Below are 27,689 nucleotides of genomic sequence, written 5' to 3'. Positions count from 1 at the left end.
TGGGTTTTTTTTTTCTTCTCCTATAGAAGAAAAATTGGATTTACGTTAAAGCAACCTCACAATCCAATGTTTTCTTAGCTGCTTTTTTTTTCTTTACAACTGTGAACTGGAGTATTTTTGTTCACTTCTACTACTTTACTACTTGTAAATTATATTTACTTTCAACTGCCCATCTTTCCTTCCAGCTTTCTTCACATTCATTTTGCACGGGTAGCTGTTTCTCCTGTTCTAATCCTCTTTGTGTTTCTGTTTGGTGTTTAATCTTCCCTTCCAGTTCCAGGACTTGGGCGCTCTCTTGGCTTCCTTCCCAAAATGCCCCGTTTAAGAATGGTCCACATGTTCCTCTGGTACATAATTTATGGACACCCTTTAAATGGAACACAGCAAAAAGGAGGTACTGATGGTGAGCAAAAAGGCAGCAGTCAAGGGCTGGATGAGAATGCAGCTGTAATTGAAGCACAACCAGATGGGACCTTAGAAATTGTGACAACTGTGGTGAATCCTGAGACCTCTGCACAGGAGACTGAAGTAGAGTTGTCTAATCAGAAAGGTAAGAAGTGGCACTCCTGACTTTACTAGATTTTGCCATGGTTCAACACTGAAAAATAGGTAAAAGTCTAGTGCAGGAAGGATTGAAAATCAACAGGTTAGAGAATTTTCAGATCCTTTTAGATTTCCAGACTGTGAACCACCAGTTGTATTCTGCTTGAACCCTCCCAGTAAAACTCTTGGTGTAACTGTCAGGTTTGGGCTGAGGCTGAGCCACTCTTTGTGTTCCCAGTGTACGTGGATGACTCATCGTGGATGCGCTACATCCCCCCTGTCCCCATGCACAGAGAGTTTGGCTTTGGATGGGCTCTTGTCAGTGACATTCTCCTCTGCTTGCCTCTCTCAGTCTTTGTTCAGATAGTACAAGTCAGCTACAAGGTATGGTGCTTTTTGGTTTTCCTTTAAACAAATCCCCCTTTAATCTGTTTTAACAAAACTAGACCCTCGAGAGGAGACACTTCTGTCTTCTACAGAAAAAGCAGGTGCTTTTACAGACAACACTGAAAAAATGTATAGCTCTGTAATACAGCAACTTCTTAAACTAGTATTTTGCCAATAGCTTTTTAAAATCTCACTGAATCTTCTGCCTCATTGATTAACTAGAATAATGTTTAAGCATTTTACAAAAGCAGTAACATTTGCTTAGAGAATATTTCAGTAAACAGTTCAGGTAGCAAAGCTTTATGCTTTAGAGCATGGTTATATTTTAGATATGCTTACTTATATTTTTCATTTTGATTAATTTCTAAAATAATTCTAGGTGGAAGGTCTGGAAGATTTTTTAAATGATCCACTAAAAAAGCACACTCTGATCAGATTTCTTCCAAGGTCAGTCCGACAGCAGCTTCTCTACAAAAGGTAAGTAGATGAGTCAAAGTAAGTGGCTCTAGAGAGGAAGCAGCAGTGGTTGTTTTCTCACTTATTTCCTGTTTGTGTCAAAGAGAACTTTGCTACTTAAGACAAGGATCATCAATCTTCAAAGAATGGTGTGCCAAATTGTATTTTTCTCTCCCAAATAGAAGGTAATAAGAAACTAATAAACAATATTCATGTATGCTGTCAGGCAGTGTTTGAGTGCTGGGAGGTTCTGTCCTTCATAACTCATGAGCAGGATGTTGCTTCTGTATAAAACACACTCCTGACTGCTGCTAAATTCAGAATTTAATAGGGTCTAAGTGTTGCTGTCCTTCATAAATCTTTCAGAAGGCGCCACATTTCCCAGTTCCTGCCTCTCACAGACACCATTCAGGTTCTCCTCATGTTCTCAGTGCCATGTCTGCCATGCTATGCCATTCCTCATCCAGGAGATTTAAAAATTGAGAGTGGACTGAAGATAGGAAGGGAAAGCAACACTAAAGGAAAGTGATGTGAATGTATGGAATCAAGAGCACCGTGTTAGTTTTCCCAGAAAGTCATTGCTGACAGTTTGGGTTTTTTTAATCTGCAGACTCCATCTGATGGGTTTATGCAAAACAATGTGACACATAATCAAGCTGTCTCTTTACTCCTGCATTCACTGAAACTTCTAATTCAGCCACATTTGCTTCAGTATTTCTAGGCTTGATCCTTCTGACCTCCAGGGAAAACCCCTGCCAAAGTACCACTCCCACTTAACTGCATTTAATTAGAGATCTTAGTGAAGTTAAATGTGGGTAAAGCTAATTTGTTACAAACTCTCAGAAACTTTCCTGCAAAAGTTTCCTGCAACTTCCAGCATTTTTCCACAGAAGTAGATGTGCAGGATGGGAAATGTTGCCCTTTTTGCTCTGCCAGAGCTATAACCAGCTGAAAGCAGTTTCTTGCTGCAGTAATTCTAAACAACCTGAACTACAGGAATCTTTGCCCAGTTCTTTATATGCACACACATGAAGGTCTGTATTTAGCAGTCATGTTTTCTTACTCCTGTCTTCTTTACATAACATGAAATTATCTGCAGATCTGCTGGTGTTCTGGCCATTTTTAGTTCATTTTTACACACGTTATTTCTGGCTAATTTTCATCCTTGCTAGCAAAATTTTACTTAGTATTTGGCTAAAATATTGGGTTTGTGATTTGAGGAAGGAAAATGTGGACCTTTGGGCTGACAATCCAAGCGAAAATGCCACTTCATAGATTCTACAAATCAATGGTTTCCTTAAAGTTCAAGTTGCTGCATGAAAATCTTGTGTTTTCTGCTATCATTTCTACTGTTTTCATGAGTGTTAATTGTAATACTCCTAATATTGCTCCAGGAGGTACATCTTCTCAGTGATAGAAAACCTTCAAAGATTATGTTACATGGGACTGCTACAGTTTGGCCCAACAGAGAAGTTTCAAGACAAAGACCAGGTAATTAAAAAAAAAAAATTAAAAAAAACAGTTATTATTCATTGATTTTTTTTCTTCTGAAATAAATGCAGGATTTGGGATTTGAATTACCTTAAATAGTTAAGTGAAATACTGATGTTTCAGGTGTATGTGCAAACCTCCAGCTCCAAGTGACTGTAATTTGTGTAGATAATTTTTGCCTTTCTCTGGAAGGACACTACTCAAATGCATAATGCACACAATAATGAACCAGGAGGTTCCAGACTGGCAATACTTATGAAAAATGAGCATTCCACCTTCTTATCCATCAAGGTGTCAAGCTTTGGATGTCTGACACAGAATAAAGAAAGTCACTGATCAGAGTAAAATAGTGACATCCATATGCATCTTCTTATAAATAGAGAGCACATGCAAAGGAGAAGGCAGATCCAACACATAATTCATGAGGATAAGAAAGATAATTAGGCCCCCAAACACATCTATTCAAATCCTGAATGAGGACTTGTTGGAAATAGTCACTCTGTGGAAACTTGGAATATCCTGTTCATAACAGGGAAAACAAACTGTTCTAAACCTAGAAAGGAAATTTCTGGATTGCTGTCAGGGGAAATTTGGGAATACAATGCCACAGGGTGGGAATGGGTGTGTCTCCTCTGAGAGCGCTCTCTCAAAACAGCAGACAGAAAATGCCCACCAGTCCTAAACTAGACTGTGTGTGCTGTGAATTAGGGAATTCCGATGGTTTTTACCCCCCAGCCTGAACCACGCTGTGTTTGCCAGGTGTTTGTGTACATGAAGAGGAATGCAGTGATTGTTGACACCACCATCTGTGACCTCCACTACAACCTGGCGCAGAGCAGCCGCCCCTTCGAGCGGCGCCTGTACGTGCTCAACACCCTGCAGGACGTGGAGAACTTCTGGTTTGATCTGCAGTGTGTCTGCCTCAACACACCCCTGGGTAAGGCAAAACTCCAGCTTCTTAGCACCTCTACTGTTTCTTCTGGGCACACCACAATTGCTCCTCCTTCCCTTAAACAGGCAGGCTCTGTTTTGTCACTTCCAATGCCTTGTCAAGTTGCCCCACACAGCAAAAAAAAAAGCTAGAAGCTCTGTCCATATAATTCTGTGAGGTTGTGATCCACTACAAATTCTCAGAGCAGTATCAAAATTGAAGTTAGAAGTAACAAAATTGCTAATAGCCCTTTCTGTGAGAAAAACTGTTGCTGTTTGGGAGCAGTAGTTTGCCGTCGCAGGGTGGATTGAAAGTGGGTTGAAGTCTGACTTCTCATGCTGATGGTCAAACCTGTTTGTCTGTCCAGGAGTTGTCCGCTGTCCTCGGTCCAAGAAAAGTAATCAAGGGGAGGAGACTGCACTGGATGTGGAAATGGAACAAGAGTCAGCAGTGAATAAACACAATCTGGAGCGAAAGTGTGCGATGCTGGAATACACCACGTACGTCACCTTCATCCCTGCTTTGCTGCTGGAATGGAGAGGGCAAAAAGAGCTGTCCTGGTGCTGAGGATGTTAACAGCAAAAGCAGTTCAGCCTTGAGCATCTCAGCTGGGTGTTGAGGGCTGTTTGTGTGTAATTCAGAGAGTATCTGGTTAAAAGACATGTAGTTATGTAACTACATTAAGTTACTTTACTGAGTAGGTTTTTATGCTGGAGAAATGGGATAAACAGGTGTTGGATTTCCTTTTAAAGTAGTACAGATGTGTGTTGCAAGAGTCTTGGGGAAAGCAAAGTTGAGAGCGAGGGAGTGCTTCCTAAGTACTGTTAATGCCAGGGGTAATAAACTTAGAGATTCTCTGTTCCCAGGTGTTATATCATGGTATCTCAAGCAGCTTCAGTAGCTCCCCAGTGTCACATTCTGGATTCTGTCCTTCTGTGCTGCACTTGGCTGTAATTGTTTACAGATTAATTTCTAATATGGTGTTGGTGTACACTGTGATCTGGAAGTGATCTCTGGAGCATTCCACCTTCTGCCTAATCACAACCTGTGATAGCCACACAGAACACCAGTTAAACTCTTTATGTTGTGCTGTGCACTGTGGTTTATCTTTGCCAATATTCTACGAGTAGATACATCAAGTGATCTTTAAAAAGTAATGATGTTGAGAGAACCTAGTTGCACTGATCCTTGCTGATGGAAAAAATTCTGTTGGGTTCACTTGTCAGCTTCTGCATATGATCTCTATTGTATGGCAAGAAATCTTTTAAACTGGATACCTGGTGTTCACTTGCAGTTAGGCTGGAGATCACTGCAACATCTTTAAGGTCAAGAAACAGTTTTGGGATTCAGTTGATGGTGTAACGTTGCCCCCTAAATCAGGAGGGCAGGGGGAGAGTTCTGCAATTGCACACACATCCCTTGAGAGCAGCTGGGAAGGCCCTCTGTGCCAAATAATTACCTGTGTGTTTTGTTTCTCTTGCTGTCAGAGGCAGCCGAGAGGTGGTTGATGATGGATCTATCCCTGGAGATGGGTTGGGAGCTGCAGGTCTGGATTCCAGCTTTTACGGGCATCTGAAACGCAATTGGATCTGGACAAGCTACATCATCAATAACACCAGGAAGGTGGGTATTTTAAAGTTTATATACTGGAGTGACTTTTCCAAATTTTAATGTTCTTAAGGTTGAGATACTGAGACCAAAATCTTACAGTGTGCTTTCTCAGTCATGTGTCTCAGTAAGGAATGCCAAATATTGTCAAATCTTGGTGCTGAAGTGAGTGAAAGAACTGGACATAAACTTTATCTGAAAACTGAATTTGATGGTAAATTTGTTAGTGCATTCAACTAATGGAGAAATACTTTATTGATCAAGCAGTGTAGATTATTCAGTGGTACCTCTTGCCTTTCTGGAATGTAGAACTTGTCAGACAAAAACTGAAACATCCAGAACAAGGAAATACATATGGACAAAAATAAAAACAAAAATAAAAATATGGAGCCCAACATATGCAAATGAGAATGGCCATCCCAGTTCTGGCTAATGTCCTGTCTGTGATGGAAGGTTGTAAGAGCAAGGGATATTTCCTCAGAATATCCTCCCAGCTGCCTGCAGGTTTTGGCCATTCTAAATGTGGAGCTGATGTTTCAAAGCAGTTAATAGTTTTAGGGTTTTTTCTAGCATTAATTTGCCTGTGTTTTGAGCACATATAAATCTTTACTATCCCCAACCTCATGTAGCAAAGTGCATTATGTGTCCCCACTTCCTTTTGATGCTTTAAGCTTCCTCATAATTGTAGTGCTAAGGGAATCTGTGCAGAAATACAATTCTCTATTGCTCTTTCTGTTTCACTTGATTTTTCTAAACATCTCTTATGTTTCCCATTATCACCTCCTTTTCTCAAAACTGACATCTACTATTCCCAGCATGGACTGCATCCTGTCTTTAATCATTCTTGCCTTTCTTTTAACATCTTATAGTTCTACTGTGTCCTTTTTAAGGTGGAAATACATCACATAGTGCTTTCAGGCTGTGGCCAACCACGGATTTTTACACAGTGTTGCCTTTTTCCCTAAGAATTCCTTACATTTCCTTTGCTTTTTCACCATTACCAAGCACTGAACAGGGACTTTCACAGAACTGGCTGTAATTACTCTGCCCTAAGCAGTGGTCAAATCAGAGCCTATCAGTGTATGTAAAATTAGAGTTGCCAATTTTTTCCCCTCAGGCAGGATCATTTCCCTCCTAATTTCATTTGCTGTTCAGTCTCCTGGTTGTTCAGCATTAACAGGACCTCCAGCAGTTCTTCAGTCTCTGCTTTCCCCTCTGCATCTGTGACCAACTTCAGCCCCCAGTGAACTCCACACAAGAGAAATGGGGTTTGCAGAGAATGGCAAAACTCCCAATACACTGCAATCAGTTCAGGCTCAGATTTCAGATGGGCAGAATATTGTGTAGGAGGCATTTGTGTAGGAGCATTTGTGTTTGCAGTTTGGTTTTGTGGGTTTTAGAAGTTCCTTTGGAATGTAAAATGCTTTGAAAAAAGACTGGTTTACAGCAAGTTCTCCTCAGCCTCTGCAGCAATGAAAGATTTGAGCACTTCTTTTCCAGTAATGACTCCTGTTAAAATTGAGGAGATTTGCTGCAGTTCTAACCTTCATAATCTAGTGGTCATTACAGTCTGATTAAAGCAAAGCTCTGGAGCCATTCTAATATGTGGGAGTAATAAGACAAATGAGTTCTTCATTGTAGCCAGGGATCTTTTCCTTTATGCTGAAAATTTCTTTCTGACACTACTCACAGGATGTAATGCATAGTATTGCTAAAAACAGTGCACTCCTTTTGCATATCACCTGTTTTAAAGCTGTGTTGTCTTAGGAAAATACAGTTTCTGAAAATGGACTGACAGCAAGACTCCAAACCTTCTTAACAAAACACCCCCTGCCACTCAGTACTGGAGGTAAGGTGGGCTCTGAAACTCTGCTGTAGCTGTTACTGTCCTTGTCAAACCCAGCATGAAGGATGTGGGTTATTCTTGTCTCCTTACAGTAATCTAAGATGCTTCTGGGGCAGTAAAATAGATAAATAATTTCATTCCCTATTTCCGGATATATGGAACAATAATTTTTTTTATCCAGTATTGATGACATGGGTTGTTCCTGTCTCCTTACAGTGATCTAGGATACTTCTGGGGCTGTAAAATAGATGTGTAAATAATTTCTTATAGAACAATAATTTCTAGCCTTTGTAATTTCTGTTGTGCAGTTTGCAGGAAGTCTAGAGGGACCAATGTTTTGCAGCACTGTTATCCAGCCTAACGTTTGAGTTAAGGAGGAGGAAAAGCTTCAGGCTGAATATAAAACCTCAGCTCTGTTCCCTTGTGCTTCTGCACTGTACATTAAACTTAGTAATTACTTGATGATTCCTCATTTAATGTGGGATTTTACTTTGTGAGAAGGGGCAGGAAATGACATGACTAAAAAAAGGGCAATTTTGAGAGGGCATCTGTCCTTTAACATATTGAAACTTGGGCATTTGCTCTTTATACCTTAATACTGTAGAATGTCATTGCTCTAAAGCTCCACTGCTGTCAATATGTGTCATTTTAGGTAACAAAATTAGCATTTTGGGAGAAGCAAAGGTAGGATCAGAGTTACTTGTCCAGAAGGAGGAATGTTTTGAAATAAGTAAAGAACCAACCCAGGATCGAACAAAACGAGTGAGAGGCGGAAAAAGCCAGAAGAGGAAGAGGCTTAGGAAGGAGGTTGGAAAGAAGACAAAGAAGAGAAAGAAAGGTAAGAAACAGGGAAAAGCAGCATTCTTTACGATGCTGGAGGCTGCTTTGGAAAAGCTGATGTGACTGGCGCACGGTCTGAAGGTGGGACACGGTCTGCAGCTGGGACATGGGAGCTTTACTGGCCATGTCTTCGGGTTCCCTCTGTCAGGGAGGAGGCTCAGGTGCCCTGGGGCTGTGTAGGAGCTCTGGGGTAAAACAGCAGCATGTTGTACCCATGGCCTGTGTGTGGGCCAGGGCTGCACTGCTGTGCTGTACTGACTGGAGAAATCCTAATGGTGCCTGTGCCAGACCAGCTCCTTGCAATTCATCATCCACTGTTGATAGCTGGCTTAAAGATTCTTCATGGAGTGATGCTCTGGGTTGTCAGTTTGCCAATTAAAGTGCTTGTTTTCTCATTCCTGGGAGAGGCATTAATGCACTTTGCCTTCTGAACTGCTCCTTCCTTCCCTGCTCTTGTCTCTCGTTCCTTCAAACTCGTGCTGGCGCCGTGCTGGCAGTTTGAATTAATCAAAATACGTAGTGCCGAGATAATTGTCTTTAATTCTTTTTTTTTTTTCTGGGTTTCTTTAGAAGAGGATTCTGCAGAAAAAAGCAAAAGGCTGCGTTACCACGACGAGGCTGACCAGAGTGCCCTGCTGAGGATGACCCGGCTCCGTGTCACCTGGACCGTGCAGGAGGACAGTCTGCTCATGCTGTGCAGGATCGCCAGCCACGTGCTCAACGCCAAGGTGTGGCACAGACCCCTCACCCAGCGTGCTCAGCACACCCCAAGGGGTCCATCCTGCTTCCCACCATCCCCTGTGTACTCCAGAGCTGGAGTTGAACCCCGAACATTTGTTGTTCCCACAGGTCAAAGGGCCCTTTGTGCCCTGGCAGGTGGTTCGGGATATCATGCATTCCAGCTTCGAGGAGTCCCTGGATAAAACCTCTCATTCCGTTGGACGAAGAGCTCGTTATATTGTCAGGAATCCACAGACTTACCTTAATTACAAGTAAGAAGTTTTGTATGTCCTAGGTATAGGCTAAATTCTCCTGAAATTAACTGAAGGGACATGGTCCTTCTCTGGTTTTCTGTTGTTTCATATGACCTATAAATTTCAACTGTCAAATCTGTACTGAACTGGGAAAACTTCAACTCTGGACAACACCTTCAATTGTATCTGTTGCAGAGTTTGCCTTGCCGAGGTTTACCAAGATAAAGCCCTCATCGATGATTTCATGAACAGAGAAAATAATTATGAAGATCCACAGGTAGGAGGGAAGTGTTCCAAAAGGTCATGGAGTACTTTGTTCTGTTTGGATTACTGAGTGCTTGCACTGCTTGAATTACTGTGATTTCCTCTCTATCCCTCCCTTGAATCCTTAGCCATTTTACAAATAGCATCGTTGCAAAAATGTGGCATCATTGCTGGGTTGGGAGCAAAGTGAACACAGGCAGCTTTCCAAAGGCACATAAACAGCCTCCTGTACAACAAAAAATTTGTATTTTCAGTATGTTTGTTTATGAACATCCATGACTAAACACATCTATCTGCTGATTTTTTTTTTATCCTCTCAGCCTTATTGTTATCTGAGCAAGAAAGCCTTTTTGCTCTGTAATTTCTTATTTGTTACCCCAGTTGCATGTTGAAATACAGCCTTCTGTGGATGAGTGCAGAAATGCAAGCAAATCTTATAAGACTTGATTTGATCAGCCAGAAAATTTTATTTCATTTCTGAGCTTTTTATGGCTTAAACGAACCACAGTTTCAAGTTGAGAAGTTGTTTACACTTTCAGTGCAAACAATTCCATTTGGAATTTCAGATTTTTTTTAGAACTGGAACAGTGTCACATCAATATTGTTTTTATCCAGGAATAACATAGTTCATACTATTGTCACAAAAGCCCATTAGTTCTGTTGGTAAACTCATGCTTGTTTAAAGGAAGAGAAGCTGTTGACTGATTAAACATCACTGAAAGAAATATATGTGTCCCCATCCCCAAAGTCTGTCTTTGGAAGCAAATAAAAACTTGTTTCCAGAGAACATTCCTCCCATGTAACAGGTGTTCTCCAAGCCAAGCTCGTGCAAACAGACTTAATGGAGAACATGGGAAAGCCTGAAGGGTATGAAGGGAAAAAAAGACTTGAACAGAAGCTTAAACAAAGCTCTAGCAAGAGATTCTCTGCTGTAAATTCAGTAAATTGGTTTAGAACATATGTTCATGGTGGTTGGCTTGTAGCTGTGAGCATCATTACAGATGGAACCTGCAACTGTTCAGTAAATCAGCAAACAGAAACTCCACGGAGCTTTCTGATGCAACCTCTTGGCTGTTGAACTGTCTCTGCCTTGATAATTCAAACCCAGCTATTTCTACAAGAATTTTCCATCAACACTTTAGAAGCAGAAGGTCTTTTCCCACCCTAATAAACTGAAGTTGATAACATTTCTGTCTCTTCTAAGGTTTGTGCAAAGGAGTTTAAGGAGTTCGTGGAAAGGCTGAAAGAGAAATTCAGTTCGACCCTGGGGAATCCCAAACTTGAGATTCCTGACACTTTGCAGGAACTGTTTTCCAGGTATTTTAGTTATGGTGCTTTTGACTCTGCACATGGGCTGAGGCAGTGAGAGGGGGCAGCAAGTCAGAGCAGCCCCTTCTCCACTGGGCAGGATTTACACCCTCTGGTGCTTGTACTCTTAGTATCAAAAGGAGTTTTAGTAAATACAACAAGCAGTGCTTCTTTCAAATCCACACTTTCTGAATACATATAACTGATTTTGAGTTACTTGCACAAGTTTGCTGATTTTAAACCATTCCCATTTTACTAAAGAAGACCTTTAAACCAGAAACTCACAGTATCAGATTTTCCTAAATTGTCAAATCCTCAATGTTTGAGATGGTGCTACTCAGGTGTAACTTTTCAATGCAATAGAAGACTTCCCCTTAAGCATTTTCCAGATTAACTGGCCCCATTTTAGATCACAATTTGTAGCTGGTTGCTCAGCTGAATCACCTCAGCACTGCTAAAACTGTTGATAAAGAAGGGCACTCAGGCTTGTACAGCATCCTGCAGCTCCAGATTGTTAAACTTTTTCGTGATAAATAACACTTGAAGAGCAGTGTGGAAAATTTGTGTCTCAGACCATTTAATGATACCAAATTTAGCAGCTTTGTAAATTTTCTTATTTTGGGAAGAGCTGTACATTACAGCAGAAGTGCTGCTGACCGTAACTAGAAGTCCAGAACCTCAATAAAATCCTTACAGTGCCAGACTGTCTCCTGTCCATGAGTTTTATCTTCTTGTCAACAGATATTTTAGTGGAGATCGATCTGGACACTTCTTTTAATGTGTGACCCTTGTGCTGAGGCTGCTGGAGCACAGTCCCTGTGCTGTTTCAGCACTTGCCTCATTAGCAGTTGTGCTCATCAGCCTCTGGGCTTCGGGGTGATGCACAGTCACAGAATGTTGCTCTTGTTTCAGTGTTTTCCTTTCCCTTCCCTCATCCAGATTTCGGGTGTTGGCAATCGGAGAAGACACAAATCAAGGCACAAAAGAGGATAATCTGAGCAGGTGAGAAGCAGCACCACCACTTTTCCCATTAGGACTCCAAGGCCATGTCTCACATCAGTGAGAGTCATATAAATAGTCTCTTAATTCATTAGTTTTTCATCTGTTGTAGTGTATAAATTTATTAACAATACTTTCACAAGGCTGTGGGGGCATAGATTTGGTGGATAAAATGGCAGCAGTGATGACCTCAAAATGGTGGTCTGTTATCATTGGGACAACTGTATGTGGGTGCTGTATTTGAAGAGAAGGAGATGTTAATAAGGAGAACTTAGGTTTTTGTCAGATGATTTGGACTGATGCAAAATTCAGGGAGGAAGGTCAGGGAAAATGTAACAGATTACATGAGCAATCCTCAGCTGTAGGATCTGATGCCTTTTGTAATCTATTTTAGAAGGAAGTGATTGAGTTTGTGTATTTTTGTTAGTTTATTGGTACTCATGGTCAAAAATCACCATGAATAAACTTTTTTCTCTTCTATTTTTTTTCTTTCAGCGTTTATGATATTCATTTTCTAGTGCTACAGAATCTGATTCAGAGCACGTTGGCACTTTCAGACAGACAGATGGAATCTTGTCAGTCATTTCAGGTACAGTGTCTGGACCAAACTTTACTGCTCAGAATTGTCAGAATTGTTTAGGTTGGAAAAGATCATCGAGTCCAACCATTAGCCCAGCACTGCCAAGGCCACCACTAAACTGTTCCCCAGGTGCCACATCTACATGTGGTCATACAACCCTGAAGTTTCTCCTCCCTCCCTTGATAAATTCCTTTTTCAGATGAGAGAAAAGAAACCCAGAAACTGAGATTTATGTCTGTTCTGTGAGGAGTGTTCTTGTCTGCTTTTAGGAAATTATATATTCTGGGCAGATTTTCAGTATGTTGTTTTCTCTCTGAGGATGAGATTAAAGATGTGAGGTTGAAGCAATTCCCAAAAACCGTGTGAAATAAACTCCACATCCCTTCCATTGGGTCAAACTGTATCATGATTTAGTGCCCACTTGAGCAGCTGAAATGATCTGGAGGAGATATCACAGAGACAGTCCTAATACCCAGCTAACACTGGTGTTGGGGAGCCTTTCCTTCAGGGTTGGGGACCATAAAAATGCATCATCTATCAGTCAGGTCTTAAATAAGGTCAGCAGTTCAAAGGGAGTTCTAACTCTCAGCAGCAGGCAAGAGTGGAGGCAAGAGTGGATCCCTAGAAAGCCAAGCTCACAGAAGTCTGTGTTCCTGGTGAAATGGAGGGAGGAATCTACCAAAATGTGTTGCAGAGGGAGCATTTTTCACATCTATAATTCTAGCAGGAGCCTGATCCCATTTTGAATATCAAGTGTTCTGTAGTATTTAGTTAATTTAATTGGCATTTACTGTGGAAAGTCTGGAAGCCCATAAAAGGAACAGAACAGCAGTTAAGTGAATTTATATGTATCATTTACATCCTGGCTTGTAGGCTTCATATCCATTTAGTTAATGTGAACCTCAAGTAGGTTGAGTGTAACAGAGCTAAAACTGCCTCTTACACTGAACAGGGGGGTGTTTTTTGCAGACATTCCGACTGTACCAGGAGTACCAGGATGACATCCTGGTGAAGGCTTTCCTGGAGTGCCAGAAGAGGAGTTTGGTGAATCGCCGGCGGGTGAACCACACGCTGGGGCCCAAGAAGAACCGGGCCCTGCCCTTCGCACCCATGTCCTACCAGCTGTCCCAGAGCTACTACAGGTGGGTGTCACAGCAGGCACTGCTGGGGTTTGAGCAGGGAGAGGGTCTGCCAGGCTGGGTATGGTCTGTGCTGGGCCTGGAGAACAGAATACACATCAAGTGTCCAGAGCAAAGAGCCCGACCCGAGGCTGGAAGGGGAGGGTAACGCCGTGTGTGTTGGTCCTTGTTGGGTGTGAGGGAAGAGAGCCCAGTGTGCCAGGCAGGACTTTACAAAGACACATGGAGAGGAAATGAGATGCAGCAGCACAGTTCTAGGGTGGTGGAAGGATTTCTTTAGCACTCTTGTGAAGCAGAAGATGACATCTTTGCTTTCTGTTACCTGACTTTTACATGGTTCTGGAACTAGTCCAAGGACTGTGAAAGCAAGGGTAGAAGATACTTGGCCACGAGCTCTAATGTGGAACTTCAGCTGTGTGGCTGCTCTGTGCTACCTTGGGTCTAAAATTCATACTAAACTCATGCTCAGTAAGAACAGCTTGTGGAAGGTTTGTGCTTCTTTGTGTTTTTGTCCAGGGTTTTCACGTGGCGCTTCCCCAGCAGCGTTTGTACAGAGTCCTTCCAGTTCCTCGAGAAGCTCAAGGACGCTGAAAAATCAGACCAGCCAGATAACTTCTCATTTAAAGATCAGGAAAACACACCATCAGAGGGCATGGTGGCATTTCCCATGGATGGACCCGGTGGCCAGTGTGTGGCAATGCTTTCCCTGTTCTCCCTGGGACTTGTGACTGTGAACGTGAGAATCCCAGAGCAGATCATTGTGGTGGACAGCACCATGGTGGAAAATGAAGTGATAAAAAGGTAAATGCTGTTATTTCTGTTAGTAAACACAGTTTGGGGATAACTTGAATGAAATTGGATAGGCATTAGCATTTCCTGCACTGCACTGGGACATGTTTTACTGTGATACTGTTACAATTGTTATTTCTGAGGGAGCATTCTGAAGATTTAATGGCACTTCACTTAGTGCCTGTCATTATAGCCCTGGACTGCATTTGTCCTCACATGTGACATTTAAATTGCTCAGCACTTCAGTGCCACCAGAGCTGATGTGGAAAGGGGAGCACTGGGTGCTACACGAGCATTTTCAACATCATCCCTTGTCATTTCAAAGGCTGAGAAGGGTTATAACAAGGTTTCAGCTTTACCAGTGAAACCTCTCACCACAATATTGCTTTTGTGTATTGTCTCCTCTTTGATTTAATTCTTCTGTAAGCCTGCAGTAATGGCACACCACTGAAACTGAAACTCTCCCCAGGCAACCTGATCCTGTGAGCCCTTACCCTCACAGTCAATGTGGGTTTCATCCTTTCAATCATTATGTGTTTTCTTAAGAGTGCAACTAAAATCTCTTGCTTTAACCTGCTGCTTCCTGTTGTATATGTACATGGAAAATACTTTGTTCTCTTTAGAGCAGCTTAAAACCCATTTGAAGATTGTTATTGCAGTCTTTTTCCCATAACATTCTGTTTTTTAAAATAAGCAGCCTCAGTTCCTTCACTTGTGTTTTTGGTACATTATTAAGTTTTTATTAAGTTTTCCAGATCTCTGTCTTTCTCATTTATTTTCTTCTGCACTGAACTGTGATGTCAGGAAAGAAATGCCATGCTCTTGCTGGCAGGTCCGTGCCAATTCCATCGTGTCAGATAGGTGAAACATCCCAGGATGCTGAATGGCCATGGGCTTGCCAAAAAAAACCCAGCCAAACCTCCCCAGTGCTGTGGGGAGCTTATGATTCTTGTGAGTCACTCTACCAAGCTTCTTTTCCTTTACCTGCTTAATTGTTTCCTCTTAGTGTGGAGGCACAAATGCACAGTACTATTATATAAATAACAGCCATTTGTCATAGGAAATTGCTCCCTGCTCTTTTCCAGGCTGTTTCTCCAGTTTGCTGGAGATGTTCTGAATGCAAATCTCATCTTCTCCTAGACTTGCAGTGTCTCCAGTTGGGTGATCCTGTGCAAACTGAATAAGGTCTTTGACCACCAGGGTCATTTGCAAAAATACACTGAGCCCTGGACTGACCCCTTTACTCACTACTTTTCCTAAATGATGTGTGCTGGTTTAAAATATGTTTTAAAAGAAGGTCTGACTCACCTTAGAAAAGATTGTAAGGAACCTTTGGTTGTGTCCTGCTTAGAACAGAGGCAACTTCAGAGTTACATCAGGTTGTTCAGAGCCTTCAGCTTTAAGCATTGTGGCTCTTGTCTTGTCCTGGAAAGAAATAATGTTGGTTTGACTAAGTTTATTTCTGGGAAATTTATCCTGGCTGCTACTACTGTTCTTTTTTTACTCTGAGGCTGTCTGCAGTTTGGTTTTTGGTGGAGGTTTTTTTAATTTTTTTTTAAAGTAACTGAAGACTTTGGTCTGTAATTCTTTCTCCTCCTTTTCCTCCTTAAAAATAGACACTGTCTGCCTGACTCTGCAGCATCCTCACGGTCTCAGTGTCCAACAGATGCTCCCTCATGATGAAGTGTCTGCTGAACCACAGAGGTTCTGCTGAACCAAACTGCAGACAGCCTCCAAGTAAAAAAAGAGTAGTGGTTGGAGCCAGGATAAATTTCCCAGAAATAAACTTAGTCAAACCAACACTGTTTCTTTCTTTCCAGGACAAGACAAGAACCACAGGGGTTAAAGCTGAAGGCTCTGAACAACCTGTTATAACTCTGACATTGCCTTTGTTTTAATCAAGAGGTTCAGCGTTTTAAGCTGAGATATTTTGGGTTCATTTCAATATAATTGCAAAATATGGAAGAGCTTCCTCTTCCAGGGACTTCCTTCTAGTGTATTTTCTTTTCTGTAGTTGCTCGTTCTCAGTGCTTTAAATCAGCCTGCTGTGGACATGCTGTCCGTGACTAAAGACTGGAGTGCAGAATCACTGTGTTCCTGCTCTGCTCAGTGCAGTGAGTCACTATTATGGAAAAAAAAAACCCAACAAACAAATAAAACCCCCTGTGCTTGCTGTAGTTTGGGCAAAGAAGGGCTGGAGGACGATGATGAGGACGATGATGACCTGGATGACAGCGCTGGAGGCAAGCGGAGGATAGAAGTGAAAGCTCGTCAAGCTTCTCACACCAATTACCTGCTAATGAGAGGCTACTACGCCCCTGGCATTGTGAGCATGAGAAACCTGAGCCCCAGTGACAACATCGTGGTCAACTCCTGCCAGGTGAAGGTCAGGCTGAGGTGTTCCCCTGTCCCAGGGAGACTCAGCTCTCCAGGTGAGTTCCTGTTTGTCCCATCTTGCATAGAGGTTCCTCCCCTGCTGAGGAACTGATTTAAACAAAGCCCCTTCATAGGAACATTCTGTTTTCATCACACATGCAATCTGTAATGCTTTCTCTCCTGATTTTAACAGATGGGCAGCTTAAAGGTACCTCTTGTTGGTAACAAGGCATTGCCTGTATTTCGTGTTGTGTTAAACTGTTAATGCAAAGAGGAAGTCTGTCCTCTGCTCTGTCACCCCTTCTCCAGGAGGTTTTTCAGTCCCTTCTGCAACTTGAAATACCATATCACACCCAGGCTTTCTCTTCTGTAAATACAAAACCTTTCAGAGCTCCTTGAAAGAAAATTCTCATCTACTTGTCTCATGCAAGTGCCTGAAATAGTGGTGTCCACTATCTGGCCTCTTATCTCAGTAATTTAAACATTTTTATAATATTTAGAGCTTGAATGTTTGCAGTTCATCAGCACTGCCCCTTCTTAAAGAGCATCTTGCTTTCAGCTGTAATGCAAATGTATCCAGACCCTTCAGCTTTTCAGCTGAAGGGTCTGGTGCTGTCCCTGTCCTGTTGCTATTGCTGTTGTGGCAGAAGTAAAATAGAAATCCTTCCTCATCTCTCAGCTGCCACTCATGCCCTCCAGGTCTGCTGAGCTGCCTGCTCATTACAGCTGATCTCATTGCTCCTTGGCTGTCAGGGAAGTGCAGCTGCCACGAGTGTCCCACGAGGCCCAGTGTGGAGCAGCCTGTGGATCAAAGGGAGGGGAGCAGGAGGAGCAGTGCCAGAGCTGCCCCCTCATCATCAGGGACTGGGAGAAGGGGTTATGTGGGTTCAGCTTCTGAATACTCTGTACGGGGGGGGCAGTTCTGGGCAGTGATGGACCTGTCACCAAACAGGGAGATGCTCTGTGAGACTAATTGTGCCAAGGCATTGTCAAGTGCTAGTTAAACCACATCTGGCCAACAGATCTGCCACAGATATTTTTATTAATAGCACTTCCTTTCCCCTAGAATTTTGCACTTGACCTTCTTCAAGAAAAAAGGTGATGATTCCCTCATTAACTTAGAGCTAAGCTGACCCAGTGTTAGAGAGAATACCAGTAAGTCTGCACTGCCTTCCAGCCATCCTTCACTTTGATAGGAGGATAAATCTTTGTAAACCCGCTTGATCTTCTTCTACAGGTCTTTTCAGACACAGATATGTAAGGCAGAAAGAAAAAAGGAAACTGTGGAACAATGAAGATGTAAAACAGAGCTCTGTTTTTAATTGGAGTACTCCAGAGCACCTCTAACCCCCCTTTGTCTTTCTGCAGTGTATTGCACAGTAACAATGGTTTCACAGCTTATACTCCTGTGTTTTCTTTGCCCTGCAGTTCCTTCTCTGCTGGATAACATGGCTGTGGGAATCTCCTGCCTCCCTGAAACTTTCACCAGGCTGATAAAAATCCAAGAAGAAGATTATGAGGTTGATAAGTTCCTCCAGGAGTGCACAGAACGTTGTGGTTACAGCCCCGGAGATGCAGAGGCTGTTCTGGAGATCCGTGGGGCCATAGAGGCAACTTCCCACTTTGGGATTTGCAAAGCTGAGCTGAGCAAACGTTTCTGCAGCTATGAAGAGGTGGAAGCTACAAGAACCAGGAGCTTGGAGCAGTACATTCAGGTGGTTTTACAGCCAGCTGCTTTCCATACATTGATGTCTGCGTGTTTAGTATTCCCCTTGCACAGGACAAGCTTCCAGGCTGTCAGAAGCAACTGTAAATTGAACAAAGCTGTTTATGTTGGGCAGGAGATCACATCCCATACCTGATAGCAATCTTGCCTCTAAGTCAGGAAGGCCAAAAATTAAAGCAGCACTTAATCAAAGGTAGGAATGAGCTGATTCAGAAACCTGAAGTGCCAACATCCACCTTTGGAAGCAAAATACTCTTTCCCAGTTATATTTTTAACTTAATTCAAACTGAAGAAAAATGTCTTGTGCTGTAATTTCAGGAAAGTTTAAGGGGTAAAACATCTTTTCAACTTTTTGCTCCTTCCTTGCTGCCAAAGATGGCAATTCCATAATACTTGGTTCAACCAACATTTTCCCGTGAAAGCTTCTGAGATAATTTGTTGTGGGGTTTTTTGTTTGTTTGGTTTTTTACAGGACCTTATTGAAATGCAGCAGGTTTTAGAAGTAGGAGGCCACGCTGTAAGACTGGTTGCAATAGTGTTTGCCAAGCCATGGCTGTTGCACTCAGTGTGTCTGAAGGACAGAGCAGAAGATGCTGATCAGCAAGGGGCAGACAGTGCCCTCCCAGATGTGCCCCAGGAGTGCCCAGCAGAGCCAGGGAAGGGAGAGGAGTGTCTGGGAGAGGAGGAGCAACTGGGAAAAGACACAGAACCTGTCAGTGATGAAGAACCTCCGAGGAAGAGATGTAAGACTGCAAATGATGTCCTTGAGGAGGACAGTCAGCTCTGCCAGGGTTCACAGGGCGGCCTGGAGAGTGCAGAGGGAAGGGACTTCGATGCAGGTGCCACTGATCCTGTCACAGCAAAGGAAGCTGTAACTGGGGGTGGAGAAGCAGGTTCCCTGGGAGGGGAGGCAGAACACCCAGCTGAACTCCCAGAGCCTGCTGCAGAGGCTGTGGATGTGGACACTCACAAGGAACAAGATCAACCTTGTTCTGAGGACAAAGAATTTGAAGTGCAGAACGATGAGCTCAGCACTGAGCACAACAAAGAGATCCCCAAGCCTGAACAATCAGCCAGTGAGCAGGATGATGACCTTTCCTACTTGCAGGAGAACCCAGGAGTCTCCAAAGGTATGTAGGAGCACTCTGCATCCAAGATGTAGAGACTAGCTCACCAGCAGCTGATCCCAAATGGATAGTGCTATTTTATAAGCAAATCCTAGATTCTTTATGAAGCTATACCAGGGAGAGGTTGTCCTTCCTCACAGACAAATTGGCATAACACTAATTTCTGGAAGGTCTTGGAGGTTTCAAATACATCAGAGATTCCTTCAGAGAATCCTTCCTGTTCCTTTTGCTGAAACGTTCACAAATACTCCAAAAATACGTTTTCCTCAGAAACTTGTTTCCATGTCTTGCTCTTCTTCAGAAATGTGTTTGGATATGAAGTTTCTCATGTCTGGCTTCAGTCCAAAGGCCAGACATCCCTAAGCCTGGAAAGCACAGCGCTGCTGGTGTGCCTGTAGCTGGAATGTCCGTGGCTGAAAGTCCTGAAATCCTTAAAGCAGGAAGCAGCACACGCCAGGGAGATTAACAGCCTCGTTTGTAACCCAATTGGACTCCATTTTCATTTCCTTTTTACTGCCAGTTTTCTTTTCTAATAGCCAGTAGTTCTTGCCAAGCTTTACATTAAGTAGTTTGTGGGGGATTTTATTTTGGTTTTGTTTCTATGGGCTCTGATTTCAGGCTGAATCACTGCCTGACTGCTCGTGTGGGATCCTGCCAAGCTCTGCCAGTACCCACGTTCAGAGGCAGCTGTGAATCAGTGCAGGCTGATCCCTGACATCTTAGAGCTTGGAACTGTTTAACTGGAGCCTTCCTGTAGGAAATAGATACTGTCTAAACAGCAGAGACCTCAGCAGTTCTTAAATGAAACTACCAAAGTACTCTTCTGGATTTAACTTCCTTCACTTGTCTGTAGCAGAGGAGAGAAAAAGCAGTAGTTCTGTTATCAAACACAGAGTTCTTACTGGCCAGTGAAGGGTTTACATGGCAAAGCTGTTCCCCTCTGGGAATGGTAGGAATACCTCTGTTAAGTAATTGTCTAATTAAAGCCCATGACATAATGTAATGGGAGTAGCAGAGACAACCTTTGCTTTGAAACTGAGCCCTGCTGGAATCCTGAGTTTGCATTCTCATGTCTGCAGCTACTTGGGCTCCTGCTCAGCTTCCATGTGATTCCCAGGAGTTTGGGTTAACCAGACCCACGGGGGAGCTCTCGGGCTGAGACCCTGCACAGCTCCCTGTGACACTCAGCTCTCTCAGCCCATGCAGTCACCTGGGTCCAGCCATGTCATCAGACTCGTAGGAATAAAGCTTCTTGCTGGGATTTGGGAAGGGAACCACAAAAGGTGTGCTTGAGATGTGGTTGTGGCAGGAGCTGTGGGAGGAGGGTGCTGCAGGCAGGTCAGAGGCAGCTCAGAGCTCCCCACAACTGAGCACAGTTTGCTCAGGTGGTTTCCTAACAAACTGTTGCACTTTACAGCTTGGCCACCTTTTACTCTTTTTTTCCACTAGATAAGGAGTTGGAGTTAATTAGAAACTGTGTGTCCTTTTCTTTCCAGGCAGCTCCATGACAGATGCCCCCCAGGCAGCCAGGGACCGGTGAGTAACAGAGCTGTCTGCAGAATAACTGAACACTTGGCACTCCCAAAATAATACTGGAAGCAGCTGATTTGGAAACCTTAGTTTTGTGCTCTGGTGGGCAGTGAGAATTGATGATGGAGAAACCCCAGGTCTTCCTCCCTTGTTCATGTTACTCACACTCATATGCATGCTGGAAAAATTTCTCTGATACGTGTTTTTACCCCAAAAGCAACTGGCTCCAAATATCAGAGGAAAAAAAATGATTTTACTTCACAAATAACTCCAGTGCCAGAAAGCCTCAACTTTCAGGTGCTCAGGAAAGGCCTGGAGAAACTGCAATATGAGAAATGGGAATTTCCATGCAGGGTCTGTCTTTTGACTCCACAATGCTACTAAAACTGAGGATTTTCTTTCCTATCAGAGCACTTTTGCAGATGGAAGCAGGTCTTGGATAACTTTTGGAGGATGTTAGGGCCAATACCAAACAAAGCTTTCCTGGTCAGAGACTCAGGGTAACTGCTGGCTGTGTAATGGTGCTAAAAGTGGTGAACCCCCAGTGAAATCCTGCAGGTCTGGAGCTGTCTGGTGGATCAGCACCAGGCCCTGCTCAGAGCAGCCACAGGATTTACACCTGTGAGCAAACACTGCAGTGGATGGAGTGAGAGTCTCTGTAATGCGGAAATTCTGATGGGAAATCTAACTAGAGGAACTCCTGACAGAGCTGAGCTTTAATTGTGTTCTGCAGGGCCTGTGAGGATGTCTGCTTCATTGGGAGACCGTGGAGGATCGTGGATGGGAACCTGAACAAGCCTGTGTGCAAGGGGATGATGGAGGCTGTGCTCTATCACGTCATGACAAAGCCGGGCCTGACGGAGGCGGCGCTGCTGCAGCATTACAGTGGGGTGCTGCAGCCCGTGGCTGTGCTGGAGATCCTGCAGGTACCTGAGCCACTCTGGGAGCTTTAATCCGGCTCAGCTTCCACTCCAAGAGCCAGCAGATCCATTGCTGGGAGTCCCAGGAAACAGGAGTGTGAATGAACCATGAAAAACCACCTTCTCCTTTGGTGTAAATGAACCAAAGCCAGAGCGAGTCAGTGTTCACAGTGAGGAAGGAGGGAAGCCTGATTTACCCATCCTTGGAATTACCCTGTTACTGAGTTCAAAATTTGAGCTTGCTTCTGAAATGGGTGTACAGGGAGTTGAAATTTTAGGTGGTTACTGAAGAGTGGGGGCTTGTCACTGTGAAATACTAAGTGGCTGTTTAATGCAGTGTTAATCATAGGATCACAGAATGGTTTGGGTTGGAAGGGACCTTAAAGATCATCTGGTTCCAACCCCAATCACTGTAGATAATCCCAGTGTTCCTAATTTTTTTCCTTATATACCTTCTAGGTGGGCAGTCTGTGAAGCAGGAACCAGACTGAGATGTGTCTGTGCTGTGTGTAAATGAGACCTTCTGTCCTGACACACCTGCCTGAAGGCCCACATCCTTAACTGTGAAACAGTACATGGCAAGAAAATTTTGAGTTTATCTTTGTCCCATCATGAAGTTTGATTGCCACCACTGCTACTTTGGAAATTAAATCTTGATTTACATTTTTTTTTTTTCCCTATAAGAATTCAAAATCTTAAGCGCAGCAGTGACACTGCAGCCCTTCCTGTAAGCCTGACTTCCCCTGAGGGGCTCAAGGGAAGCCACTTTTGGTATAAATTGCCCAGCATTTCTGAGAACACTGTAGGTAGAGCAGCATTCAGGGCATTTTTTTTTTTTCCCCACTGCAACTGCCCAAACTAAAATAAATGAATTTTTCCACAGGGTCTGGAAACTCTGGGTTGCATCAGACGGTTCTACCTGAAAAAGCCATCCCCAGTGTCACTCTTCTCTCAGCCAGTTGTGGAAGAACAACTCAACAATCCCAAACTGAGTGAAACCCCAACGATCTACTACGAGCCCACGATAGACTGTACCCTCAGGCTGGGGAGAGTGTTCCCCTCTGAAGTGAACTGGAATAAGTGGGTGCAGATTATCCCTGTATAGGAGGTAAAGCTGAGTCATATCAAATTGGCTCAGCCTGTAGGAGGGAGCATTAATGCAGATGAAACACTGAAATTTTTGCTCCATCGTGTTTTTATTAAGTTATTTATCCTTTTTACTTCTGAATGTATTTAAACTGAGAATAAAGCTTGATGTTAAGACAGAATAAATGCGTGATCCTGCTTGAAGTATATTATCTTTTCACCAATAACTGCTTGCAGGGTGTATAGTTTGTGGTTCCTGATTTAACTTAGGGTGTTTCCACAGGTCATAGCAAAGGTCCCATTTTGGTTTTTTCCTCTCTGTAACACAGAGAGCACAGCTTTGCATAGAGAAACTGTCAGGTTATAGATGAACACCTAGTAATTCTGGATATTACATCTTGAATGCTTTTAAAACCCTTCCAGTAGGGATTCCATTCTGTTAAAAGTAGCTGAAAGACTGGAGGTCTCTGAGAACAAATGTTCATTGCACTACATAACATGCAAACAGCTCGTTTTGCTGCTAGACTCCCTAGCTCTGAATACTGAAGCTCTGTTTACACATTCATAATTCTGCCTTTATAGGTGTTGAATTTTATTTCAACAGACAGTATTAAGTTTTACATTTCCTTTGTTACATCAAAATCCCTCTGCAATTTTTCTTATACGATCAGTAAAAAAACCTGTAACACAACAGAGGAAACGCTTCACCTCTGCTTTGCCTTCTGTGCCGTGGCACAGCAGCTGGCTCAGTGCTGGGGTTTCATCACCACCCTTGAGCTTATTTACCTTCAGGCCCGCCTGCATTTCCAGCACTGGTTCCTTGGTGTGCAGGGCATGAGTCTCACGCTGGGTGCTTTCACCCTGCACTGTGTGAGCTGAGGGCAGGCCCGGGGCCGCCGCACAGGCAAACGCCCTCTTGGAGCCCGTTGTTCCCAGCTGCGCCCGGCGGCTCGGAGCAGGGTTAAAGCAACCACGCAGCAGACGGTTCCTCGCACCCAGTGCCAGGTTTATTGCAGCGGCGGGAGCCCCGCGCCCCATCCCCGCGGCCCCCTCAGTCCCGCCAGCGGTGCCCGCACTGCGGGCTGCAGCACTTGTAGAAGGTGGTCATGGGCTCGTCGGCCGAGCGCGTCTGGATCTGCATGAAGTAGGCGCGGGGGTGCTCGCACTTGGGGCACGGCTCTGCGGGACAGAGAGAGCGCCCGTGAGGGCAGGGCAGGGCAGGGCGGACCCGACCCCCGCCCGGCCCCTCCTCGGCCCCCCGGCCCGGCCCTGACCTGCCGTGGAGTCCACGTTCTCCCAGGCCGCGGCACCGCCCAGCACATCGTCCACCTCCTTCAGCCGCGGGTACTTCCTGCTGGTCACCTGCGGGCACCGGGAGAGCTCAGCGGGGACCGCGAACCCCCCGCCCCGGGTCACCCCCGCCCCGGGTCACCCCCCGCGCCCCCCGGTACCTTCCTGGTGACATTGCGCACGTAGGGGCAGGTGGTGCAGGCGAAGCGGTGGCAGCGCGGCCCCTCCTCGGCCACCAGCACGTTCCCGCAGGCCGGGCAGAAGAGCAGCATCGCGGGTTCCGCCGCGCCCCCCGCCCCTTCCGGCGATGGCGGCGGCGGAGGAGCCGGCGGAGGAGCTGCCCCAGGAGCTCCCCCAGGAGCTGACCCAGGAGCTGGCCCAGGAGCTGCCCCACGCCGAGGTGCTGGAGCTGTTCCAGGCGGCGCTGGCGCGGCTGGTGCAGGACCCGCTGCTCTGCGACCTCCCGCCGCAGGTGGGGCCGGGCCGGGCCGGGGGCGCGGGGCGGGCGGGGCGCGGGCTCACGAACCCCCCGGGCCCCCGCAGGTGACGGCGGAGGAGATCGGCTCGCAGGTGGCCCTGGAGTACGGGCAGGCCATGACCGTGCGGGTCTGCAAGGCGGACGGCGAGACCGTGCGTGCGTGCGGGGCTGCGGGGCGGGCGGGGCTGCGGGGCGGGCTCTGAGCGGGCTCTGACCCGCTGTGCCCCCGCAGCCGTGGTGGTGGTGCAGAACGCCTCGGTGCTGGAGCTGAAGAAGGCGCTGCGGAGGCACTTCCAGCTGCGGCAGGCGCGGCAGGGCGGTGTCCAGCACCTCAGCTGGTGAGCGGGGCCGGGAGCGGGGTCTGGAGCGCGTCCCAACCCTGTCCCGCTCTCCCGTGGCTCCCCCTGAGTGTTTTTCCCCCAGGAAGTACATATGGAGGACGTACCACTTGACCTACGCTGGAGAGAAGCTGGCGGATGACAGAAAGAAGCTGCGAGAGTGAGTTCTGGGTGTGTTCTGGGGGGCTGAGAGGCCCCGTGGGTGCCCTGCAGCATCCCCACAGGCGGGGCTGAGGCTGTGCCCTGGCTCAGGTGGGTCCTGCACTGGGAGGTGGGACAGGCAGACTGAGAGGCTCTCTGCAGGACAGGATGGCCTTGGGGGGGTTCCTCAGCCATCACCATCCTGTGCTGTGCTTATCCAGTTCAGACCACCCCAGGCACTGGGACTCACAGTTTGGTCATCCCTCCCAAACTCCTGCAGAATAGGTTACACTCAGCCCTGCAGAGATGCTGATTTGGAACAAAGGAGGAGGGAATAAGAACTGGCACGGGTTGCCCAGGGAGGTTGTGGATGCCCCAACCCTGGCAGTGTTCAAAGCCAGGTTGGACAAGGCCTTGAGGAAGCTGGTCTAGTGGGAGGTGTCCCTGCACGTGGCCCAGGGGGGTTGGGACAAGATGATCTTTAAAGTCCATTCCAACCCCTTAACGTCCACGGAGAATGCCAAGGAAAGAGCAAGCTAAGGATATGTGTGTTGATCTTTAGACCTGCTCAGCCACCTCTCAGAGACAATCTGCTAACAACACTGACAGGTGACTCCCACATTTCCGTGCCCATTCTTGGGAATGAGGAGGGATGAAGCACTTTCAAGCATTCTGCTGTTCCATAGAGCAGTGCTGGCTGTGCCAGCCTGTGTGCAGATCAGTGAGAAAAGGTGGTCTGAAGTATTACAAATTTAGCAAGACAGCAAAGCTGACCTTGGAAGACTGAGCAATGGGTGACAGATGTTGCATTTAAGAGGTGATTGGAGGTAAAGGCAGATGATGAGATCCTTCAGGGCTGGCAGCATGGGAGAATTTTACTGTGTCCTGTGATCGTAGGAGTCCATCTGCCCCTGGGAAAGAGGAGACTATAGAATTTCAAAGGTTGTTTTTCCTGGGAAACTGGCATATAACAGCATAACTCTCTGTTCAGGTATGGCATCAGAAACAGGGATGAGGTCAGCTTCATAAAGAAGCTTCGCAAGTGACCTGTTGGGTAAGTCCTCAATGTGCATTAAGAGCTCCCAGTTCTTCATCTTTTTCCCTGGGCCATGGTGTTCACGCTCAGAACTGTTGCAGAGCATTCCTGCATGAGGCTGTGGCCTGTTTCCATATCCTAGTGGTGGTGTTTGTGCTCCTCTCAGGGTAGGGAGTGATAATTCAGCTGCTTCAGGTAGCACACACTGGGAGCGGCGGCAGGGATGTCTCAGTGCTGGCAGTGGTGTCTAACTCTGCTTTGTTTAGACTCTGAATCTGCTCTCACAGTGTCTTGAGATTCATTAAACACAGTGTTCCTTTGCTGGGATTGCTTCTAGGACACTGCTTTCTTTTAGGCTTCTTAAATGTCTGGGAATCGCTGTCAGGAGCGTGGCTGGATGCTGATGAATCCCTGGGAGGAGGGAGGTGTCTGTATGACAGATGATGGTCATCACCAGGACACTCAGGTCCTTCTGAGAGCCTCAGACTGTAATCCCTGAGTGCCTCCTCTCCCAGCCTGCTCCTCCCACTCCTGTGCCACCCTGAGCACCTGCAGCCAACAGAAATGTCCCTCTGGTGCACCCAGGCAAAGGCAACGAGCAAACACAGCGTGTTTGTTGCTGTGCCACGGTGGATGTGTATTGAGCCATTCTTCTCAATTACTGCAAGCTGTGAGGAATTAGGAAAGGGACCTCAGCTTACATAGCCTGTAGTTTTTGACTCCCAGTTTGTCCATTTCCTTGTTTATAGAAACTTGAGTTCAGCTGATTCACTGTTCTCAAGACACAGGACACATCACTGGGCAACTTTTGGTCATAATATTTCTCTGCAGCTTATGCCTCTAAGAACACTTCCAGCACAGGAAGCATTAGCAGCCACGTGTATGTACCTGTTTGTAACTCATGCAGATGTAATTCTGGTATTATACTGCTATTTTTAGAAAGTTGTGCATGCAAACACAAGATGTGGCCAAGATTCTCAAGCTCAGTCAGTTTAAAATTACGTCTCTGAAAACACAATCAGGGGGCTGGAAGAACAATGGGAAGAGCAGTTTGTGCAAACCTTTGGGTTTTTATTTTGCTGTTCCAGGTAGCTCAGTTAGAAACTGTTGCTTTGTGACCACAGTAACCTTTTCTTCTTCTTTCAACATTTGCAGCATCCACATATGTGCCCTCCGAGCACCCTCCAGGGTGCCTCTGGCACTGGCTGATCCCTCCTGGACAGTCAGGGCAGTGTGGTGGTAAGAGCCCAGTATGAAGTAACCATTGTCACTGCCAAATATTTTCTTTCCTTAATAGAGGGAGAGCAGACAAACCAGCCCTACCAAGACCAGACTGTGGATTCAGCACTTTTCCTGGAGGAAAAGGTTTAAGACTCCGAAGAGGAGCAAACTCCGTTGACTGGACATTCTCACATGTTTTTTGTGGTTGCTGTTTGTATGTGGAATGCACTTCCAGGGATTAAAGAGACCCTCTAGTTTTCTGAAG

At 45.3% G+C, this 27,689-nt stretch overlaps 3 protein-coding genes across 6 annotated transcripts in view; 2 read left to right on the top strand and 1 right to left on the bottom strand.

Annotated features, from left to right (window-relative positions):
• GTF3C1 (general transcription factor IIIC subunit 1) overlaps positions 1 to 23,114 on the top strand; it is a 39,403-nt gene extending 16,289 nt beyond the window's left edge. For all 3 annotated transcript variants that reach the window (XM_032704339.1, XM_032704338.1, XM_032704340.1), the window contains 23 exons: positions 275 to 550; positions 782 to 927; positions 1,310 to 1,407; positions 2,781 to 2,877; positions 3,637 to 3,814; positions 4,176 to 4,308; positions 5,296 to 5,431; positions 7,184 to 7,265; positions 7,915 to 8,100; positions 8,673 to 8,830; positions 8,952 to 9,094; positions 9,272 to 9,353; positions 10,545 to 10,657; positions 11,588 to 11,650; positions 12,143 to 12,236; positions 13,197 to 13,369; positions 13,883 to 14,167; positions 16,334 to 16,587; positions 17,960 to 18,246; positions 18,730 to 19,387; positions 20,881 to 20,920; positions 21,648 to 21,840; positions 22,718 to 23,114. In XM_032704339.1, coding sequence (XP_032560230.1) covers positions 275 to 550; positions 782 to 927; positions 1,310 to 1,407; positions 2,781 to 2,877; positions 3,637 to 3,814; positions 4,176 to 4,308; positions 5,296 to 5,431; positions 7,184 to 7,265; positions 7,915 to 8,100; positions 8,673 to 8,830; positions 8,952 to 9,094; positions 9,272 to 9,353; positions 10,545 to 10,657; positions 11,588 to 11,650; positions 12,143 to 12,236; positions 13,197 to 13,369; positions 13,883 to 14,167; positions 16,334 to 16,587; positions 17,960 to 18,246; positions 18,730 to 19,387; positions 20,881 to 20,920; positions 21,648 to 21,840; positions 22,718 to 22,939 — 4,097 coding nt within the window. In that variant the 3' untranslated portion in view covers positions 22,940 to 23,114. The remainder of the gene's footprint in view (positions 1 to 274; positions 551 to 781; positions 928 to 1,309; positions 1,408 to 2,780; positions 2,878 to 3,636; positions 3,815 to 4,175; positions 4,309 to 5,295; positions 5,432 to 7,183; positions 7,266 to 7,914; positions 8,101 to 8,672; positions 8,831 to 8,951; positions 9,095 to 9,271; positions 9,354 to 10,544; positions 10,658 to 11,587; positions 11,651 to 12,142; positions 12,237 to 13,196; positions 13,370 to 13,882; positions 14,168 to 16,333; positions 16,588 to 17,959; positions 18,247 to 18,729; positions 19,388 to 20,880; positions 20,921 to 21,647; positions 21,841 to 22,717) is intronic.
• A 371-nt stretch (positions 23,115 to 23,485) lies between these two features.
• POLR3K (RNA polymerase III subunit K) lies at positions 23,486 to 24,842 on the bottom strand. The gene is made up of 3 exons (XM_032704360.1): positions 24,372 to 24,842; positions 24,195 to 24,282; positions 23,486 to 24,099 (listed from the first exon to the last, which is right to left on the bottom strand). Exons 1-3 carry the CDS (start codon positions 24,480 to 24,482, stop codon positions 23,972 to 23,974), a joined length of 327 nt encoding a protein of 108 aa, XP_032560251.1. The 5' UTR covers positions 24,483 to 24,842; the 3' UTR covers positions 23,486 to 23,971.
• SNRNP25 (small nuclear ribonucleoprotein U11/U12 subunit 25) lies at positions 24,489 to 27,688 on the top strand. 2 transcript variants are annotated; one of them, XM_032704358.1, is made up of 6 exons: positions 24,489 to 24,682; positions 24,754 to 24,844; positions 24,921 to 25,026; positions 25,112 to 25,186; positions 26,159 to 26,221; positions 27,501 to 27,688. In XM_032704358.1, the coding sequence occupies exons 1-5, from the start codon at positions 24,518 to 24,520 to the stop codon at positions 26,211 to 26,213; spliced, it is 492 nt and encodes a 163-aa protein (XP_032560249.1). In that variant the 5' UTR covers positions 24,489 to 24,517; the 3' UTR covers positions 26,214 to 26,221; positions 27,501 to 27,688. The 2 variants fall into 2 exon arrangements, with proteins under 2 accessions (XP_032560249.1, XP_032560250.1); XM_032704359.1 differs by having other exon boundaries at positions 27,498 to 27,688.
• The last annotated feature ends 1 nt before the right edge of the window (position 27,689 follows it).

This window comes from Chiroxiphia lanceolata, chromosome 16 (genome assembly GCF_009829145.1).
Source record: "Chiroxiphia lanceolata isolate bChiLan1 chromosome 16, bChiLan1.pri, whole genome shotgun sequence".
Classification (NCBI taxonomy): domain Eukaryota; kingdom Metazoa; phylum Chordata; class Aves; order Passeriformes; family Pipridae; genus Chiroxiphia; species Chiroxiphia lanceolata.
Note: the sequence above shows the minus strand (reverse complement) of the source record. Positions and strands in the feature narration are given on the sequence as shown.